Source organism: Pholcus phalangioides, unplaced genomic scaffold (assembly GCF_987345545.1).
Source record: "Pholcus phalangioides strain wild (caught in Gottingen) unplaced genomic scaffold, Ppha-v1.0 ptg000028l_1, whole genome shotgun sequence".
Taxonomy (NCBI): Eukaryota; Metazoa; Arthropoda; class Arachnida; order Araneae; family Pholcidae; genus Pholcus; species Pholcus phalangioides.
The window spans coordinates 8,725,801-8,745,837 of record NW_028301618.1 but is presented as its reverse complement, the minus strand read 5'-3'; the positions used below and the strand labels follow the sequence as shown (position 1 = coordinate 8,745,837).

General features: G+C 40.7%; 2 protein-coding genes across 2 annotated transcripts in view; one reads left to right on the top strand and one right to left on the bottom strand.

The window, feature by feature from the left end:
- The first annotated feature begins 436 nt into the window (after positions 1-436).
- Positions 437-9,167, top strand: LOC149067896 (DDB1- and CUL4-associated factor 13). Its single transcript, XM_089252213.1, has 12 exons — positions 437-749; positions 2,756-2,955; positions 3,757-3,864; positions 3,964-4,044; positions 5,659-5,814; positions 5,925-6,002; positions 6,112-6,194; positions 6,320-6,387; positions 8,149-8,245; positions 8,490-8,625; positions 8,745-8,908; positions 9,001-9,167. The coding sequence occupies exons 1-12, from the start codon at positions 680-682 to the stop codon at positions 9,086-9,088; spliced, it is 1,329 nt and encodes a 442-aa protein (XP_089108339.1). The 5' UTR covers positions 437-679; the 3' UTR covers positions 9,089-9,167.
- A 4,006-nt stretch (positions 9,168-13,173) lies between these two features.
- Positions 13,174-20,037, bottom strand: part of Epg5 (ectopic P-granules autophagy protein 5) — a 63,247-nt gene continuing 56,383 nt past the window's right edge. The window contains exons 44-46 of the mRNA XM_089252310.1: positions 17,736-17,820; positions 16,524-16,645; positions 13,174-13,648 (exon numbers count right to left, since the gene is read on the bottom strand). Coding sequence (XP_089108436.1) covers positions 13,264-13,648; positions 16,524-16,645; positions 17,736-17,820 — 592 coding nt within the window. The 3' untranslated portion in view covers positions 13,174-13,263. The remainder of the gene's footprint in view (positions 13,649-16,523; positions 16,646-17,735; positions 17,821-20,037) is intronic.

The window sequence follows — 20,037 nt, the reverse complement described above, 5'->3', positions numbered from 1 at the left end:
ACGTCGGGCGTGATTGGCCGACTGCTTCTGGCGGAGTCAAATGCGTCGTGCGCCGCGGTTTTGCCGATATTTTCTTCACTCTTGTGTGTTTTCTTTACCTTCCCTTCAAACCGGAGCCTGCAGACGACAGAGTAGCTGATGCCAAGGCCATATACTTTATACAGTCGCCCTGATCTGATGCGCCTCGCTAGGAAAACACAAACGCGTAGGGTGATTATGTAACACGTTTCTGTCGGCGCGAAATAGTCTAATTCGGTTCACGCTGCCAACCAAACCTATTCCTAGGAGTGAAACTTTTGCGCAGTGTGAAAACGCTGATTGGTTTGAAAAAACCTGAAATTTGAAAAAACCTGAAATTCAGGTTTTTTTTGACCAATCAGCATTTTTACGCTGCGCGTGCTGAAGGAACCTGCTCCTAGGAAAACCCGGCTCAGTGTCTACAAGTCAACACTGAGCTATAAGTAAGCTTTACTTATAGCTCAGTGCAAGTCAATGGTGATAGCTTCAACTGCATTACACAGGGCTTTACGCATGTAAGTCATTCCTTGTAAGACAAAGAGATATGGAGCGAAAGCGCAATCGGTTCACCACATCCTCTTTGGAGATTTTGTTTCCCCACGTGGCTCCTCACTTGTTTATATTTATCTAATGTTTTGTAATTTTTCATTGAAATAAAAGCATGAGAGTGAAAGTTTTATCGAGGAATCCCGATGATTATCTCCGGGAAACAAAAAATGACATCCACAAGAGTGAGTATCGCTATAGTTGATACTTTAACTAGGATGGGGGGCACAGCTCATGGGCACCCACCCTAGGTGCGTTAGGGGTCCCCTCAAGATAACCTCCTAGTAAAATCAACATAGTGTGGAAGGCTTCTCCGGACTCATACTAATGTTTATATGACCCAACTTAATATGTGTATACGGGGCATGGCCCCCATAAGGATGGGGCTGACAGGGCTCTAGAGGATGTGGGGGGTCCATCATAAATATGGTCTCAAAAACTTCGATTGTGATCTCTGAAAGCCACAGAATAGAGCCTCCTTGTGGGAGATGTGACCAACTTTTATGGGCTTGTAGCAGTCCAGGGGGAGCCCCATAATCCTATTGAGATCGACTTAAATCACACATGCTCAAACCATGGCCCTCGGAGTCAAACATAATTTTCTAAAAATTAACTAAATTCTCAATTACATTGGGGTGAGTTCACTAGCTACGTTGTTGTGGTTTTACTCGTTGCTACCAAAGTCACTCTGTGTAATAACGTTATCAAGTGAACTAGCCGTTCGCTCTGCAAGTGCCATTAAAGTTGAAGAGTCGGATACTTTTTGCGCTACTCGCCAGCGTATTTGTTATCTCTTGGGTGCAGCTACTTTTTCCTCCTCTTTTATTTTTGCTCACAACAAAAGACGGCAATGTGCAGAAAAGGAAGTTTAAGAAAGCGATTCACTCGCTCATCTAGTGAGCGATTTCAACAGTCCTGTGTAATTGTAGTTTAAACAGGTTCGCTTGCCAGCTTTTTTTCTGTTTTTGCAAACCGAGCTCAACTCCATGGGCAATTTACTACCTAGTGAGTTGCACCGGGAGTGTGTGTATCCAGCGGTCTGAATGCGTAACTAGTGTTGTGTCAGATTTTTTTTGTGCTGTCATCTATATTTGAGAAGTGAAGTGATTGTGGTGCAATGATTGAATATTTGTACTGTTTGTAGGCCTGTTGGTCTCTCTGGCGATACTTTTTAAAGGGGAGGTCAGCGACTCACATTCGCTCCTCAAAATTGGGAACTACAGACTCACTGTGGCAACGGTGGGATTCGAACCTGGGTCCTCGTCAGTCACTATGACCACTCCCCCATCTACTTTACCGACCGGAAAATAGTTAACTCACCCAGTGTAGTTGAGCCTTAAATACGGCACATTTCCAGATTAAGTAGCCTACGATGCAGACTTCAGTTGCCTGTGGCATATTTACAGATCACTCGGCCAATAGCACATCTGCTGATCATTTAAATGACTTGGGGCACATTCCCAGATCATAAAGTGACCCACAGCATGTTTACAGATCGCCACAGAACACTTAGGCCTTTGCGACACATTTATAGCTCACGCAATCTCAATTTTGTAAAAAATTTATTAAATGGCACATTTCCAGATTACGTAATCCGAGAATGGTACCTATACGTCTAGGAGACATAGTTTTTGTATAGGTATCATAAGCATAGATTTTTTTTTTAGGTACCATTCTAGGGTTAAGTGACCCGCTGTGTAATTCACATCACTCAAGTGTCCTGTGGCGCAGCACATCACTTAGGTGACACTCGCTGCAGATTCCCAGATTACTTTTATGACCTGTGTCGTATTTACAGATCACTAGAACGAGCTGAGGCTCGGTTCCAGATTTCTTAAGTGTCCAACAAAATGTTTTCAAATCAATGAATTCGCCCATGACACATTTTCACCCTTCGACTAAACTGCGTACAGTGCAGCCTCTTAATAAGGGGGACACCAGAATTTTCGTCTTTTAAATAGAGGTGCCTTATCCAAAGGTGAATAAGTCGCTATTCAAAGTGGACACACGGATCAGGGCCATCTGTTCCTTAAAACGAGGTTTGATTCCTGACCAGAGACATGTTTATAGGGGGCTTAGTAGGCTATAGGCCAGGGCAACAGGAAAGGTGCCCCCCCCCTATACTGCTGTTGCCCTGACTTTTTGCATTTTCAAAATGGTTTTTCTTTTTTTTTTTTCTCCCCCGTTGCAGTTCAAAGGAATTACGACCCTTCGTTGCATCCATTCGAGGTGGCCAGGGAATACACGAGGGCCCTGAATGCAGTCAAGCTGGAGAGAGTCTTCGCCAAGCCTTTCCTGTGGTCATTGGACGGACACAAAGACGGCATACAGTGCATGATGAAGCACCCGTCGACGCTGTCGACTCTCTTCTCTGGGTCCTATGATGGCGAAGTAGGTACCATTCGCTTACTAAAAATTCCTGACCTGTATTATTATTTTCTTTGTTTCAGAGCACGGTCTACATGGCCTACCTATTGCTTGCGGGCCAAACGTGGCCGTCTGAGTCATCTGATATGTGGCCTGTAACCTTAATCCTAGTTTTATAAAACTTAATAACAGCCACCTGTTTGGGCATTTTGCCTGTTGTAGCGTTTTTTTTAATTTTTATTTGTATTTCCAGATCACTTACGTGGCCTGTTGCACATTTCCACATTACTTCAGTGGCCCGTGGCATATTCAAAGATAATTTAAGTGGTTCACAGCTCATTCCCAGATCACTTGAGTGACATGCACCACAATTACTGATCATTCAAGTGACGAGCAGTGCACTCCCAGATCACTCACCCAGATCCCAGTGGCCTGCAGGACTGCTCCGGATCACGTACATAAGTGACCCATGGCACAGTTCTGGATCTCTTAAGTGGCCTGCTGCATAATTGTAGATTATCACACCATAGTCCCCTGAACACTTAAGTTCCAGAGTATTTAAGTGGCCTGTGGCACAGTTCAAGATCACTTATGACCCACAGCATCACTCAATTAATGCCCACAATGCATTTTAAAATCAGTGGAGTGGCATGCACTGCCCGAGAGGTTGAGCACAGGGTTGGCAAGGTTTTGGACAGTTTTAGACAGTTTATCCCGTGTGCCCTGTCCAAAACCCCAACCCTGGTTGAGCACCTCTTGGTGTAAGCCTTTGGGTAACGGCTGAAATAACTACGTAAGCATTTAATTTGTTTCTTCTTTTTCCAGATCCGGATGTGGAACCTGATCTCGAGAAAATGCATGCATAGTGTCCAAGCTCATGACGGTATCGTCAGAGGGATGTGTATACCACCTGACGGCAGCTATTTCCTGTCTGTGAGTTAATTTCCACCGAGAAAGATTTTCTTTAAGAATGTCGAAAAATGAACTTTCCAATATGATTAACGTGCTTTTTTTTTTTAAACTATCAAATAGGTTGGAGACGATCAGGCCATCAAGAAATGGAGTCTCGAAGATCCTGTTATGGGAGAACCCATCCACACTGTGTTGTCGAAGGTACGTACGATTTCTAATGATAGCTATGTCTTCCAAACGTTGTGACAGAGGATGCTGTGTGAACCTGCAACACATCAATAGATCTAGCGCAACGAACCTTCGTAACTGTCATGTGTAATATTTACCTTTTGTTTGTCCAAGCCGCAGCGTTTGGTGATCGAGACCGATCTGCTGTGTTGCCATTTTTGAATTGTGAACACTTTTTTCATTGATATTTTGAATGTGAATTAATATGCAAATTTCAATAAAATGTCGGTAGTGACATAGTAATTGCTGTGAGATGGGTTGGTATGGTGACCTGTTTGGTCCGACATTATGCTTGTTGTAAATGTACTTAATAAAAGCCTCTCCCACCAAGCCTTGATGCACATTTCTAGACGTATTTAACTGTCACATTAACCTTTGTCTTCCGACGTGTGATTGATTCACGTTTTTATTCTGATAATTTTGCCTTTAACTGGGAAAGTTATCTCATAATTAACAGGTTTGAACAAAACTAATCTGCCCCAGGCTCTAGTTGTTCTGAACAGATTAGGGCGTCTTTACAATCTTGACAAATCGATTCAAGGTTCATTTGAGATTGTTGACTTGGTCAATCTTATCTGAAGTATTGAAGATGCCACGCATGTTGAGAGACTGTTTCCCGTGATCCTGACTTTACGATGTTCGACTGATCATGTGGTCTTGGCAAGCACAGATCCAGGGGGAAAGGGGTGATCATCCCTCCTAAGAGCCGAACAATATGGCGAAAATTTGTCTGCCCCCTGAGCAGAATGCTACACAATAAGTTGCTTCCCTGACACATCTCCCAGGATCCACCTGCCTCTGCTCCATTCAAAGCTGAAGATGCCTGCCCGCCACGGCTCATTCACAGCTGAAGATGCCTGTCTTGGTTCATTGCCTCGGGAGCTGAAGACACCTGCCTTGGCTCATTCATACCTGAAGATGCCTGCCTTCACTCAGGCGCAGATAGAAGGGTAGGGCTGTCCCCCCCCCCAAAAGCCAAATGTGAATTAATTAATTTGCCCAGTAAAATATGGAACTACCAAACAAACTTACATTTCCTTCCCCCCCCCCCTCCTCCCAGTCACATCATCTTGGTTTCTGGCAATGGATTAATAATCGAACTCTCGCCTCTTCATAGTTTTTCGTGATGTCTTCTGGGAATTTTCTTCCGGAAAATATCTCATCAATAACCTAGAACTTTCTCATAGACTTAGATGTGTCTGAGCATCTGTCGAAAAACAAGATGTCTTGATGGGACATAGTCCTGTGGAGTCTTGGTGAGAGGGACAAGCTTTTTAATTTGTTGCGATGATCTATTAGATTTAGTTGAGAGCCTGATCGTAAACAATACAAATTTTGTGTATGATATGAAATCTAAGTCATAAGTAAATGATCCGTTGAGAGGGAAATCGATTTCTGGTGAATTGCTTTTGTTGTCTGCAGATTTTATGTCAGTTGGATGTGTTAATAAATCCGGGGGTCATGCAACGAAACCATGTTGCGAACCGTACTGTAAATGAAAAATCTTCTGTTTTTGAATGGTTTCTTTTTCTCTTCTCTCATTTAGAATAACTAATAGATGGTTTTCCCTCTCCCTTTTTTTTTTAGACTATGTTGAGCAGTATCACACATCATCGGAACGAGCCCCTACACGTCACGAGCGGAGAGAAAGTCTGCGTCTGGGAGGATACCAGGTCAGAACCCTTGCGATCTTTCACATGGGGAGTTGACACCGTCAAATGTGTCCGCTTCAATCCAGTGGAGGTTTGTTGGATTTTTTCTTCCTATTTGTGCTGATAATTATTAGAGTGGTGATTCGTCATATCGAAATCAATAATAACTATTCTATTGTAAATTCTGATGTTTTGTTGCAGGTGAATCTCGTTGGCAGTACGTGCATGGACAGAAGCATAATTCTTTACGACATTCGAGAAGCGTGCCCTCTGAGGAAGGTAAGTGGTGCTGCCTTTGTTGTTTATCTTAAAATCATCTGTCTGTATTTTTAGTGTCTATCTAATCGATGTTAAATCTTGCATTCACCGTGTCTTGTCGACATTTCAGGTTGTCTTGGCGATGCCGTGCAATGCGCTTGCTTGGAACCCTATGGAGGCATTCGTGTTCACAGTTGCTTGCGAGGATTATAAGTAAGGTTCTGTCTGGGAATCAAGTTTGTCTATCCCTAGCCGGGATCGCCATTTCGGATTAGACTTTATCATGGATTCTAATGTGTTTTGAGGTGTATCTAATACTCTTTTTACTTTTTCCACAGCCTGTATTCTTTTGACATGCGGAAATTGAAATTACCTCTCCAAGTTCACAAGAATCACATATCCGCAGGTAAGATGGGATTTCCTTTGTTTTCCATCGCTTCATTTCCGCATTTTGGTTAACAATTTCTCTGCAGATTCTGCTCTGCACGTTTATTATTGCCGCTACTAATTTGCAGAATTTTAACGACCTAAATGTATTCACTTTTCTTGTCATAATAAGTGAATTTCTCCTGATTACATACTCCATGATATTGACATGGCGCTACATGAAAAAGCTAGCTTCCTCAAGCAGTCGACAACGATGAAACTGACAGTTTTCCTTTCCCTCAGTATCTTTGTGAAAATTATGTTATCGCAAGTGTCACTGAGCAGTGACAGGGTGGAAGGGGGCTTCTGACAAAGGAAAAGGTAGAGAACGCACTAACAGCCAATACCATGTATTGGTGGATAAGACTGGTATCAACATATGCACGCTCCCAAGGAGGGAATATTCTCTCTGCTTTCATAGCTTAGAGGTAAAGCACTCATCCGACATACGAGAGACCAGGGTTCAAATCCCCGTGAAGACGAACTCTCTTCCTAAATCATCATCTCCAAATATAACTAGTCTTCCGAAAACCTTGTACTATGCTATAGTTCCTTAGATATCCTTCACTCAGCTAAGATTTACCAGATACTAAGTTATATTTCCCAAGATACCTTTTGATTTTCGAGATACCGCACTATATTTCCCTTTCCTAGGGTGCATCCATAGTGAACCGCTTCTTGCTTCATTGTGGCGGCTGAGGAGGGTAAAAAAATTGTGAAAACTCATCGCTGCGACCATATTGCACCCGCGTACCTGCTTTTTCTGGCTCAAACTGCTTTTACCCACTTTAAGCAGAATGACCATATGAATACTCAAGTTCGTGAGTGAATATCCTGCAAAAATTTGAACAATGTGTATAATGTTTTAATAATCATCACTTGGTCATTCACTCAACTATACAGTCGCTCACATACACGAACGGTCACTCACTTGGGCATTTATTCTGTCACTCACTCTGTTAATCATATAGTTACTCGCTTGATCACTCATATGGTCAGTCACTCTGTCACTCACTTGGTGATTCATAGATCACTTGGTTAACCCTAGAATACTAACTTTACGTCTTGGAGACGTAAAGGTAAAGGCAGTTAACATGCACTTTATCAGCTTTTTTTAGTTAGTATTCTAGGGTAAATCATATGGTTATTCACATGGTCACTCACTTGGCCATGTTCAGGGGGAGAAATTTCTGGGGGGTAAAATGTCAGAGTCAAAATTTCTGGATCCCATTTCCACGTGGGCCCCGTGAAGTCAAAATCGAGCCTTGAAGGCGAGTTCAATAATTTCATGGACGTTCATCATTTTTTCACTTTTAATTTTTTATGGTAAATATTATCTGTTGTCAACAAAGTACATAATGGATCCTCACGTGATAGTTGCATGATGCCAGCCAATCATGCAAGCGAACCCTCCTGCGTGTGGTGCACTATAACCACCCCCAGCTAGAATCACGCCGGTTCAAATTGTTGTTTGCAACTGCAGCGGCTTAAGCGATAAAGCAGTGCGCTATGGATGTACCCATGGAAATTAATGTCGCTCTAGATGTCATAATAACCTGTAGAAAAGAACGGTTTTAGTTTTTGTAATTTCCCTCGCCAGTTTATATTTTCAACAAAAAATTTCAAAAACTGAACTTTCTCATTTTCTTAGCTTTAAGATGATTGCATGTGCACCAGTTGAATCGCTGCAATTCAAGTGATTGATTTCAGCCGCCTTATCTTATTTTTCTTTGTATTGCAGTTCTTGATGTGGACTACTCACCGACAGGCAAGGAATTCGCTTCTGGAAGCTACGACAAAACCCTCAGGATATTCTCTGTAAGAGCTGGTCATAGCAGGTAAACGAGCCAAGTTTTGTGACTATAAGGTTTCCACCATGCTCACTGTTTAGAAGAGAGATGTTGATTATCTTTTGAAACGTATTCCTCAAACAGAATTTTTAACGCAACTTTCTATATCGTTTTTGCCTTGAAGGAAACTTTTCTGTGTAATCATTTACACGTTTTTTTCACAGCACCTGAGAAGGGGGGAAACGTTGCAGGAAAAGTCATTCTATAATAATTTTTTCTTTTTTCCCTGCAGGGAAGTCTATCATACCAAGCGCATGCAGAGATTGACGTCTGTCCAATGGACATTGGATGATAAGTACATTCTCTCCGGTTCGGACGAAATGAGCATCCGAATGTGGAAAGTAAATGCTTCGGAAAAGCTTGGAGTCGTAAGTTTTAGCTACCATTTTGATAGCCTGATAAATTTCTTTGATGTCTTATGATTTTGTTCCTGAAAAACAATACATGTTCACGTACAGTGTTCTTTTTTTACCCACTCTCCGAATAGCTGTCGTACCGAGAGAAAGCAGCCAGGAATTACAACCAGACGCTGAAAAAGAAGTTCCAGCACCACCCGCAAATAAAGAGCATCGCGAGACACAGGCACGTTCCAAAACACGTCTACAATGCCAGGAATGAAAACCGTCTGATGACAGAGTCCAGGAAACGGAAGTGAGTAGCGTTAATGAAAACGTAGTTAATGCAATTACATGCTGTTGACAACCCTAACTAATGCGCATCAATTTTCTTATTATTATTTTTAGGGAAGCAAACCGCAGAGCACACAGCAAGCCTGGCACTGTGCCATACATAAACGAGCGCACGAAAAACATCGTGGGTGAAGATGAGTGATTGTGCCGAACAATTGTTTGTACCATTATTTATGTCTGTGTGTAGCTATTTGTAACATATAAAATGATATTTCAAGGAATATGTTTTTTTTTTCTTATTGCGTGTTGCAGACTTCTCAATCGGTATTCTCTTGTGATGGTCATCAGGAGGGAAAAGTCCCCACCTTGTTGGACTCCGAAATTTCTTGTATCCCTCGAATTTTGACAGTGATGGAAAAATATCTACTTTCAGAGAAAAATAATTTTCCTAAAGGATTTACCCAGGAAATGAATTTTTCCCCTTCTCTCATCCCACAAAATAATGTGACATGCATAGATTGTCCTCCATTGCAATGAGTCGCAAAGAAACGCAAAATTCTTCAAAAAGCCAATATCAGTTCGGATGTAGTGTGTAGTAATGACAAGGTAGTTCAACATATTACAGTCGAGGCTCAATTTTACGTACTGGTCCTCTGTCCTGAACAATATGGTGTAGAGCTAATGTGTCGTAGAAGGCATAAGACGGTTGACGACAAACAATTCCTTCTACGATTCAAAGATATAATTAAACAATTAAACACAAATAAACAGAACCCTACAAGAACAAGTGAACCGCGTGACTGTCTCGTTTGAGCGGCAAAATCCAAGTCCAGTTCCACCATTGTGCAGGTGCGTTCTTTTCCCTGTTAAGCAGACAGCACCATCCAGTGGTGGACGCTGTCACCACAAATGTTAAAATTTGCTGATTTTAGAAACTCATATCAACTTTATATTTTACAAACTTGTTTTTATTCCCCCATATTTTTTCAGTCATTTTATTCCTCTCCTCCAGTCACCTCTAAGTTTGTTGTAACTAAAAGTAAACTTCAATTCAGACGTTCTACATGTCTTAAGAGAAAATAGAGGAAGATTGAGTATATATACAGGGTGATCAGCGAATAAGCCCCTATTTCAAAATTAAATATCTCTACAACAAAGATCAATAGAATTATGCGGTAAACAGTACGTTTATTAGCAAAACTAAGAATGTTGTACAGAAATTTCGAAAATTTAGTTTTTTTTTAAATTAAAAAAAAACAAAACTGGAGATTTTGGGGTTCCGAATATCCTCATTTGTGTGAAGAGAAACCACTGCATTCGCCTAAAGTTACTGCATGGGCTGCGGTATGCGCCAGAGGCATTATCGGCCCCTTCTTCATGCGAGAAACGATTACTACTGAACGTTACAATTTTGGAACAATTTGTCAGCACGCATGGCGCATATCACAGGCGAATGCAGTGGTTTCTCTTCACACAAATGAGGATATTCGGAACCCCAAAATCTCGTGTTTTTTTTTTTTTTTAAATTAAAAAAAAAAACCTAAATTTTCAAAATTTCTGTGCAACATTCTTACAGTTTTGCTAATAAACGTACTGTTTACCGCATAATTCTATTGATCTTTGTTGTAGAGATATTTAATTTTGAAATAAGGGCTTATTCGCTGATCACCCTACCCTGTATATATATATATATACGGGGTGATTATAGAAAAACTATCTCGACATATGGGCCCCTAACTATCATACCATTCACACAAACTGAATGAAATTTTGGCATAAGGTATGCGCTCAAGAATGATATGGAAAACAACAGTGTCACTCTAACAGTTACGGTTACAGTGAGAAAATTTCGAAAATATCAGATGGCAACACCAAGTTTTTTGTATTGGAATGTGATCTCCATTGTGAAAAACCCTAAATAGCGTTCGAACAGCAACTGTAGCATGAAAATCCCCGGAGCTAGGCAAGTAAAAAGGACTTTGCCATGCACCAGAGCATTAATGTTCGTTTCATTCGTCACACCGTTTCTTCGGCTGAGATCCGATTAGTCCTCCACAAGGTCATGTGGAAAACACAATAAAATGCTTTATTTTATGCTGCTTCTCTGTCCTTATTGGTTGTCCTCACTTTTAGCCTATCTACCGCCGGTGATTTTCATGCTACAGTTGCCGTTCGAACGCTATTTAGTGTTTTTCACAATGGAGATCACATTCCAATACAAAAAACTTGGTGTTGCCATTTAATATTTTCGAAATTTTCTCACTGTAACCGTAACTGTTAGAGTGACACTGTTGTTTTCCATATCATTCTTGAGCGCATACATCAAAATACCTTATGCCAAAATTTCATTCAGTTTCTGTGAATGGTATGATAGTTAGAGGCCCATATGTCGGGATAGTTTTTTTATAATCACCCTGTATATAGAGTTCACCAATATACAGGTGTTTTGTGAGAATGTGCCAGGAAGGAGGTTTCGATTGTTGGCAGGGTTTTTTGTTCTACTGTCGTGAAAATATTTCAGAGAAGCGAGATTCTCATGAAATGTTATCCTACATGAATTCTATAGAAGCTTATACTTACCAAAATGGTGCGATGACACAAACAAAAATAAGTTATTATATGGAAATTGTCAATAAAGGCGAATGAATAACTCATTTCCTACATTTTTTTCGTCTCTCCCATTTATGAACTAATTAACAAGTCCATAAAAATGAGCGTCCGCTGTATTGGGCAGCGTTTTTCGTATATAATATCCACGATGTATGTGTTAAGCAGGGTATGTAATAACAGCCAAAAATTGGGGAAAAATATGTTATATCCAGGACATGTTACAAATATACTCGACTATTTTTGTGCGCACCTTTATAAAACACATAATTTCAGTCTCGATGCTCCGTTTTATAGAGGTTTCACTGCATTAGGTTTGAGTCGTCCCCTTCCATACTTCCAATAACTTTATACCTATGGTAGCAGGCGATGATAGAACTTTATTTTACCACGTACTGAATGTAGTAGGTGATAATAAAACTGCTTCAATAGGGGCCAAGAATTACGGGATGGAGCTTAATTTTTACAGGACCAAGAGGGGCAGCTCGAGCTTAACCGCTGCCCGGGTGTAAAGCCTCATGTGTGCCGCCCTTAAAGAAGACTTACAGGAGGCTGACAGTGCTTCACCACTGGAGACCCTGGTAAAGCTACTGAGAGAAAAAGCCCACACAATAGTTTACCTTTACTAAACTGAATGTGTGACCATCATCCACTATTAAAAGGATTGTTCTGTTTTTGTGATCTAGAATCGTTTTAACATTCTTAATTATGAACGATAACTGAATTCGAATTTCAGATCTTGTTGATGAGTCATCATTACGGACACTTCCCTCTAAAGAGAAAATATAATGAGGTGACTTTTATTTAAAAAATAATTTTTTTTTTTTTAAAGCTGTTTCTAGTGCACAGAGATCGGACAAGAATCCGAATTCTTAATTTGCCTTCATTTGACATTTCCTGAAAAATTACTAGATGAGGGCATCAAAATGGCCCCTTGTGATAGAGTATATGCTTGTTTCTGGTATTTACTATCCCAAAGTTCTTATCTCCCTCAAGTTTTTTCACAACAACTTTATCGGCAAGGTATGGCTCGAAAGCATGATATGTGCACAGCCATATTTATAGAGGGACTTACGGGCTATAGCCAAGGGCGGCAAGTTCGAGAAAGGAGTGGTCAAAAAAATTAGTATAATGGACCTGAAGTTTGCAAGCATGTTACAAAAAAGTGAAGTTACAAAAAAGTGACCTAGTGTTTGCAAGCATGTGAGTGACTAAAAAGAGTTACCTAGAGTTTGCAAGCCTGTGAGTGACCAAAAAACATTACCTGGAGTTTGCAGGCATGTGAGTGACCTGAAGTTTGCAAGAATGTGGGCTACAAAAAACAGTGACCTAGTGTTTGCAAGCATGTGAGTGATCTAGAGTTCGCAAACCCGTGAGTGACCAAAACAGTGTGCCAGCATGTGTTACCAAAAACTAAAGCCTAAGCTGCCCCCACTTACCTTGCAACCTCACTTAAGCTGCCCCTGGTAGCAGGTAACAATGGAACCTCACTTTAACAAAGGTAGATGATCATAGAACTTTTATGAGATCCAAGAATAACAGTTGACGATAAAACTTTTAACAGAGACCACAAGTGGAAGGTGATGAAATATTGCTTGAATAAGAAATAGTGTGTGGTGGGTAATGATAGAGCTGTGCTTAAAAGTTATAAAAAAATGGGGAATTATTTCAAAAGAAATAAATAAAGCAATTTTTACTGACAAAATAAACAATTTTAAATTATGGTACACACGTAATATATATATATATACATTGTTAATTCAGTTTCAATCAAGAGTTCAAAAGATACAAATATGATTTGTCCGGAAAGACCTGAAGCGCCAAGTCTTTCAACAGCTGGCGACAGTCCCCGAGACAACTAGATGGGTTGTAAATTGATTTCAATGTCTTCTGCACGTGAACCACTAGTGCGGCATAAGGTTTCTTCGTCACCAGATACTGGAGTTCATCTACTGCTTTTATGGCCGCTTTCGAAGGTTTCGGTTTCTTGGTCCCGGGTGGAGTTTTGGATCCTCCTGCCGCCACAGAGGGTTCCGATTCCGACGACGAAGGTTGAACCATGTGTCCAGGAGAGTCCCGCTCCAGGCGAATGTCTGCATTATCTGGGATCTGAGACATCACGAATGCTGATAATGTGCGGCATATGAATCGAAAGCTGGAATCAGATCGATTAAAAGCTATAAGATCATTTTTTTCAAAATTACATAGTAATCAGCTATTGTGCTTTTATATTTTACTTCTGGATCTAGGCACAGATACAGAGTGGAGTGGGGAATCACCCTTCACAAGAACTGAATAATATGGGAAATAATTGGTCTGTCCCGTAAAATACAGGACGATCCAATGAACCTACACAATAAGTTGCCTCTCCAGACACATTGCCCTGGATCCATACCTGTCTGACTCCAAATTTTGTATAAAAATGTTGATTAATTCACATTAAAGCTATATTTGTTACACGTCGGAAATCATGTGCAATGAGTATGAGGAAAAACTCACAATTTGATCACTGATTTAAACATTCCAGAGCCAGTTTGAAATCCAGACAAAGGACTGGCGCATGAAAGATTATTTGTAAGAGCACATCCAGTGTTACAAGAAAAAATAACTTTAAAGGGTACATACACTACTACGTTCAAAAAGTTGTGAAACTTATTTTGTTACGAAAGCACGAATACAAACAGAACCTGTTTATTTGCTGTTTCCTCCAAAGTAACTCCCTTACATTTTCGCCATTGTTCATACAAATATGTAAGGATTGCAAGCCTTTTTTTGACACGTCTCTCTTAACTGCCTTTGTCATTGCACTTCTTTGGAACCTGTGAATCGTTGCCCTGGGTCCGAGGAAAAAGGAAAATGTCACATGGAATAAGATCAGGGGAATAAGTTGGTTGCGAAAGTATCAGAATGTGATGTTTTGACAGGTAATCTGACACCAGGAGGGACCTGTGAGTCCTTAACCATCTGTATGATTCAGTGAGATGCAAGCAACCAGATCTTTAGAAGGCCAAGTCGTGGGTGCTCCATCATGATAATGTATCAACTCACGAGTCCCTCCTGGTGTCAGATTACCTGTCAAAAACATCATTTCTACAATCTGCTTATTTTAATTCCCTCCTTGATCTTGCCGCCGCCCCCCCCCCAAGTGACTTTTTTTCTTGGATAAAGAATTTGCTCAAGGGACAACAATTCTCGAGTCCCAAAGAAGAGCAGCGAAGAGGGCACTGGAGGATGTGGCAAAAGGTGGCTTGCAATCTGCATTTACATTTTTGTATGAGCTATGGTGAAAATGCATAATTGCACAGGGTAGTTACTTCAAAGGAAACACCAAATAAACAGGTTTTATCTGTATTAATTTTTCCGTAATAAAATAAGTCTCGGAACTTTTTGAACGTAGTAGTACACTCGTGTATAAACGACTCTCTCGCCTAAGGACCACCAAAACTACAGTAAATTGAAAACCAATGTATAAGCCGATCATGCAATAACACTTGTAATGAAAAATTACTCAAACTTTCCATTTCTTCTTCTCAAGCTCTACGTCGAAAGCCAAGTCATCACACAGTTCTTGAAAGAACCCACTGGCACACTAGGCTAATGTTGAGTTTCTATAAGGAACTTATTTTTTTTTTTTGCTTTTAATTTCAAAACCTTGGTCCATAAATTCCTTAAATGAACTGTAGAAGGTTTGTTGATGGCGTCCAAAAGGCTGTAAAATCAACGTTAGTCCAGTTAGCATCAAAGCCAATTATGTTTTTTTTTTGCTTTGGCTTTAACATCAGTTCTGCAGGGTTTAAACATAGCTACAAAAATCACTCTACTGATTAGTGACGCAATCTAATGTGTTCCAATGACATTACAGATCTTCAAGCTAGTTGTGCGGAGGCCATTTGGTAAAGTGGGGGGGGGGAGGGTTGATATTTTTTCCTCAAAAACTAATCCATGTATATATAAGTAGATTCTTCCCCCTTCCCCCAAATTAAGGAAAGGGACAAAATTTTTAATATAAACACTCGGCTTATACACAATTATATACGGTAATTTCATTCTCCAAAATTTTAAGGGGTACTTTTTTAAATGATAAACAAAGAGACAACTCTATTCAAAAGGAATTACCTAAAATTTGAAGGAATATTTCCATTCCTCAAAGATGATGTCACTCTCCGCCATTCATATGAAGGTTTCGACAGCTGGCTGATGCGAAGATGAATTAAGGGAAAAAAATGCAACTGCCTCTGTGGGGAATTGAACCAACAATCTCTTTATTCGCTGTGATCAGCTAAGATTGACACCATCCTCAGGCAAGTCACTATCTTTGGTGGCAGTGTCAACAACTGAGAGCTTTGGTCTGAGTTAGGTCTGGCTGCTCATGTATGGTCTCGTTCAGCACACACAAGCTCTAGAAAAGGGTTTCATTCCCTTTGTAGCGTAGTGGTCTAGCACGCTCACCTGGCAAGCGAAGAGGACGTTGGTTCAATTCCCTGCAAGAGCAGTTGAATGTACTTTCCTGAATTCATCTTCACATAAGCCAGCTGTTGAAACCTTCATATTTTTCACTCCTTGACGAAATTCGGAGTAAAATTTATTTTGAAGCATGAATCGCATTTAGATGAACATTGAGCACATCCTATAGAAATGGTCATTTATAGTATCTTCGGCTTCTGTAGCCATGGTGTTTTGCAAGTGTGGTTGCCTACAACTCACTCATTGTGGCCTTTGTTTTAACCAAAACCAAGAGTGGCAAATAGAACTTTGTTTTAACAGGGATCAAGATTGGCCAGGTAACGTGAGAATACAGCTTTGAAAACAGGGACCAAGAGTAGCCAGGTTAAGAAAAAAAAATTTCTTGTCAGACGATTAAAAAATTTTCCATAGAAAACTTTGGTTAATCGTGTGTTTCAACTAACAAATATTTTAGCCAACGAATGAGACTCCGGAACGAATTATCTTTTCCAACCAAGGTATCACTGTACACGATAGCAAGTGTGGAAAAAATATGACTTGACATGTTTTGAGGAACAAAAACTTACTTCACAGAGTACACAGATCCTTTGCCAAGGCCTAGACTAGACAAGAAACTGCCTCCTTTTTCTCGATCTTCAGCCATAACCGATAAATCATCGCTCAGCCTGACAAGAAGTTCCTTCGCAACCTGTGAAAAGATGAAATAGTGGTCAGAGAGTTTGGTATCCATGGCAATAAAACATAAATTAAAAAATTCTCAAAAGAGAAATTGAATTTTCTGGATGTTATGACAAAATGAATATTTGGAAAGAAAAGTGATTTGTCTCCTCTGGGAATCGAACACGGGTCCCCTTGCATACTGGGCAAGTGTATGTTCTGGTGTATTGCTAACCAATACACCAGAGATACACTTTTCAATTCTAACACGCATTATTAGCATGAAGCGCTGATTGGAGTCATAGCAGCCTCCCTTAACTACAGCAATTTTCGCCCCAGTTGGTGTTTTTTGTATTAGATAATCCAAATATTCATTTTGGCATAACATCCAAAAAATGCAATTTCTCGGTATATTTCGAGCCGAAAAAACATCATCTCGTAATAATACAATTCTCACAGTTATAGAGAGATGGACGAGCTGCTTACAGATTGCGCAGTGCACCATTCCCCACCCGACAAATCACCATCCACGGAGTACCGGTAGCTTCAAGATGTATTTTTTTTTTTTGCAATGCTAGCGGGTTTATTGATAGCAGGATAAGAATTTTCTTGGAACTCCTGCAGCAAAAGTTGTTTATGGCATGCTGTTCTAATTAATCCTGCCACGAGTAACATCACAGCTGTCGGACATGACCCACTTCACCACACACCCAACTCTGGCCACATCGCTACACTGCAATTTACTGCAGTTATTTTGTGTTGGAAATGAAGGTGCAATCTCTCAGTAGTCGCCTCAAGTTTGTTAGTGAAAATATCTTGTTATCTATACTCGTCCCTCCAGATCGTACCTGGGACCTGACAGCAACCTTCACAGTAGTAGACAAGCATCTTACCGCCACGCCCCTCGAATACGGCTTGGGTCAGAGCCATTAAATTGCATGGGGGATGACACGAATAAATGAACCAATCCCAGGAGAATTTCGGTAACCTTGAAACCAAAAGTCTCGCACTGTATTAGTGAAGAATTCCATTCATTCACCAGAATATTTATAATGATTTTGTTCGAACAATTAATACCCCCTCCTTTTATGAAAAAATAAGTCATAATTATATGCACTCACCTGCATATTACCTTCGGCAGCCACAATCAACGCCAATTCCAGAGTCTTATCCCAAACCAGGAGTAATTTAGTCTCAGCATTTTCACTAATAATAAGGGGGAAAAAATACAATAGTAAGTTCGCTCTTTTCATCACAACATCCGTCACTTTAATCAGAGCTGTGAATATTTATTACATAATTCAGATCAAACCCATTCACCAATTAACTGTCAAATCTCATGTATAAGCCTCCAAGCACGAGATGCAGATTAGCGAAGTCATGTAGGATGATCTTATTCATTTAGGTAAAGCAACTGTGCATCAAGAATCATTAGCAACTGTGTTTTTCATCTAGCAACTTCAGCGCTATTTAGGTACTCCTTAAAATCTCACTAAAACCACATGTCTGTGCACTCAATATGGCATCGTTATTACAGTGCTTTTGTTACGTAAACATTGGGTGCTCGAGCAGTCAATAGTATTCTGTAGAAGGGATCGAGCACTACAGCATTTATTTAAAAACCAGATTTTCATGCACCAAGATGAAGCCGAACACCTGCAGGTATAAAAAATTTATGACAGCCTTATCAGGGAAGTATAGTGTGATCCTGCAAAGGATAGGAGTCAAACATTGACCGCATGCAACCTATGGGCCAGCTGTTGGCCACCACTGGTATATATCATTCGCTGAATATCCCCGATAATTTCATAATGCACACGGAAAAGATCCAACCAACTATTTTAAACTTTGAGGTTGGTTTTTCTTTTTTCCAAACAGAGCTCAGTCAGCAGCACCTGTAGCAGAAGACCTCCGCACGAAGCAAGTTATCTCACCTTCCATTGGATACAGTACACGAAAAGTAAAGATGGCGCATGCGTCAACCTGCTGTATCCAATGGCTATAGAAGAGATGACCACCTTCAGTGACGTTACAAGCTTTGTGCGGAGGCCTTCTGCTATAGATAGTGTTGACTCAGGTCTATCGCCATGGGCAATTTACTACCTAGTGAGTTGTGCTGGAAGTGTAAGTGTGTGTACCTAACAGTATATCTGGTGTTGTGTTCGATTTTTCAGAGGTGTCACCTATATTTCAGAAGTGAAGTGAAAGAATGATTGAATGTGTACCGTTTGTAGGTCTGTTGATCTCTGTGGCGAGACTTTTTAACAGGGAGATCAGCTCACATTTGTACCTTGAAGTTAGGACAGAACCACAGAAAACTAACTTCAGCCGACCAGCCGCCACCACTGTGGCGCCAGTGGGGTTTGTACCCGGAACTTCGCAATGTGAGTCCATCGCTATGTCCACTTGACCACCACAGCGGCAAGCTGCGGCGGAAGTTGATGGGTTTTTGTGCAGATTCTCGAGCTCTTTGTTGTAAAATCGGGTCAGGTAAAACAGGTAAATTCATGCTTCTTGCTGAAACAAACCAATCATGAACAACTGTGTCTACCGCAAGCCCTTCTGTCTTCGTAAGTTCATTTTCTCTTGATTTCCGTTTTTCAGCGATTCTTCTGTCGAGCCGCGGTGGTGGTTACAGTGGCGGACTCGCGATGCGAGGATCCGGATTCGAACCCCACAGTGGTGGTCGGCTGAAGTTGGTTTTCTGTGGCCCCCAACTTCAAGGTGCAAATGCGAGCCAATCTCCCCGTTAAAAAGTCTCGCCACAGAGAGCAACAGTCCTACAACGATAAATCATTAAATCATAACACTTCACTCATAGTTAGAAAAACTGGTGGCAGATGGCAGCACTACACATAACAAGCATTACAGAGAAACAAAAAAACTTCACGTCAGGTTTCACTACACTTACACGCACATTCCCGCATGCACCGATTCGTTAGGGGTTCCGCGGGGGGGGGGGGGTCGGGGTGCATGTGTGGTGTAGCAGTAGTAGGTAGGGCCTCCAAAAAATGGCTCGGGATCCATGATGTTCTTAAGTCAGCCACCTCGTTGGGCAATTTGCCAGTTGTGGCATTGTATTTGTATTCTTGCCACTGTTACTTTTGCTTCGAAATGGAACATATCTGTGTCCTCCTGACATTGAATTCATTTGAAAAAGTACAAACTTCCATTTTACGTCTTTCACTGTATTTGATGACATCAATTTTTTCCCTTCGGAAATCTCTTCTCTTAGTTATAGAGAGCGACGATCACCAGAGCTGGCCATTTCAAACAGTGTGAAATCATGTAAAATATACAAGCACAACCAAAAAACTGACACCAGAGTTACTAAACATTAACAAAAAAGAACACTTCAAATAGAAATTTCATTGAAAAGCAGCCAATAACGGGATCAAATATTATAACTTGTGCTGCCATCTA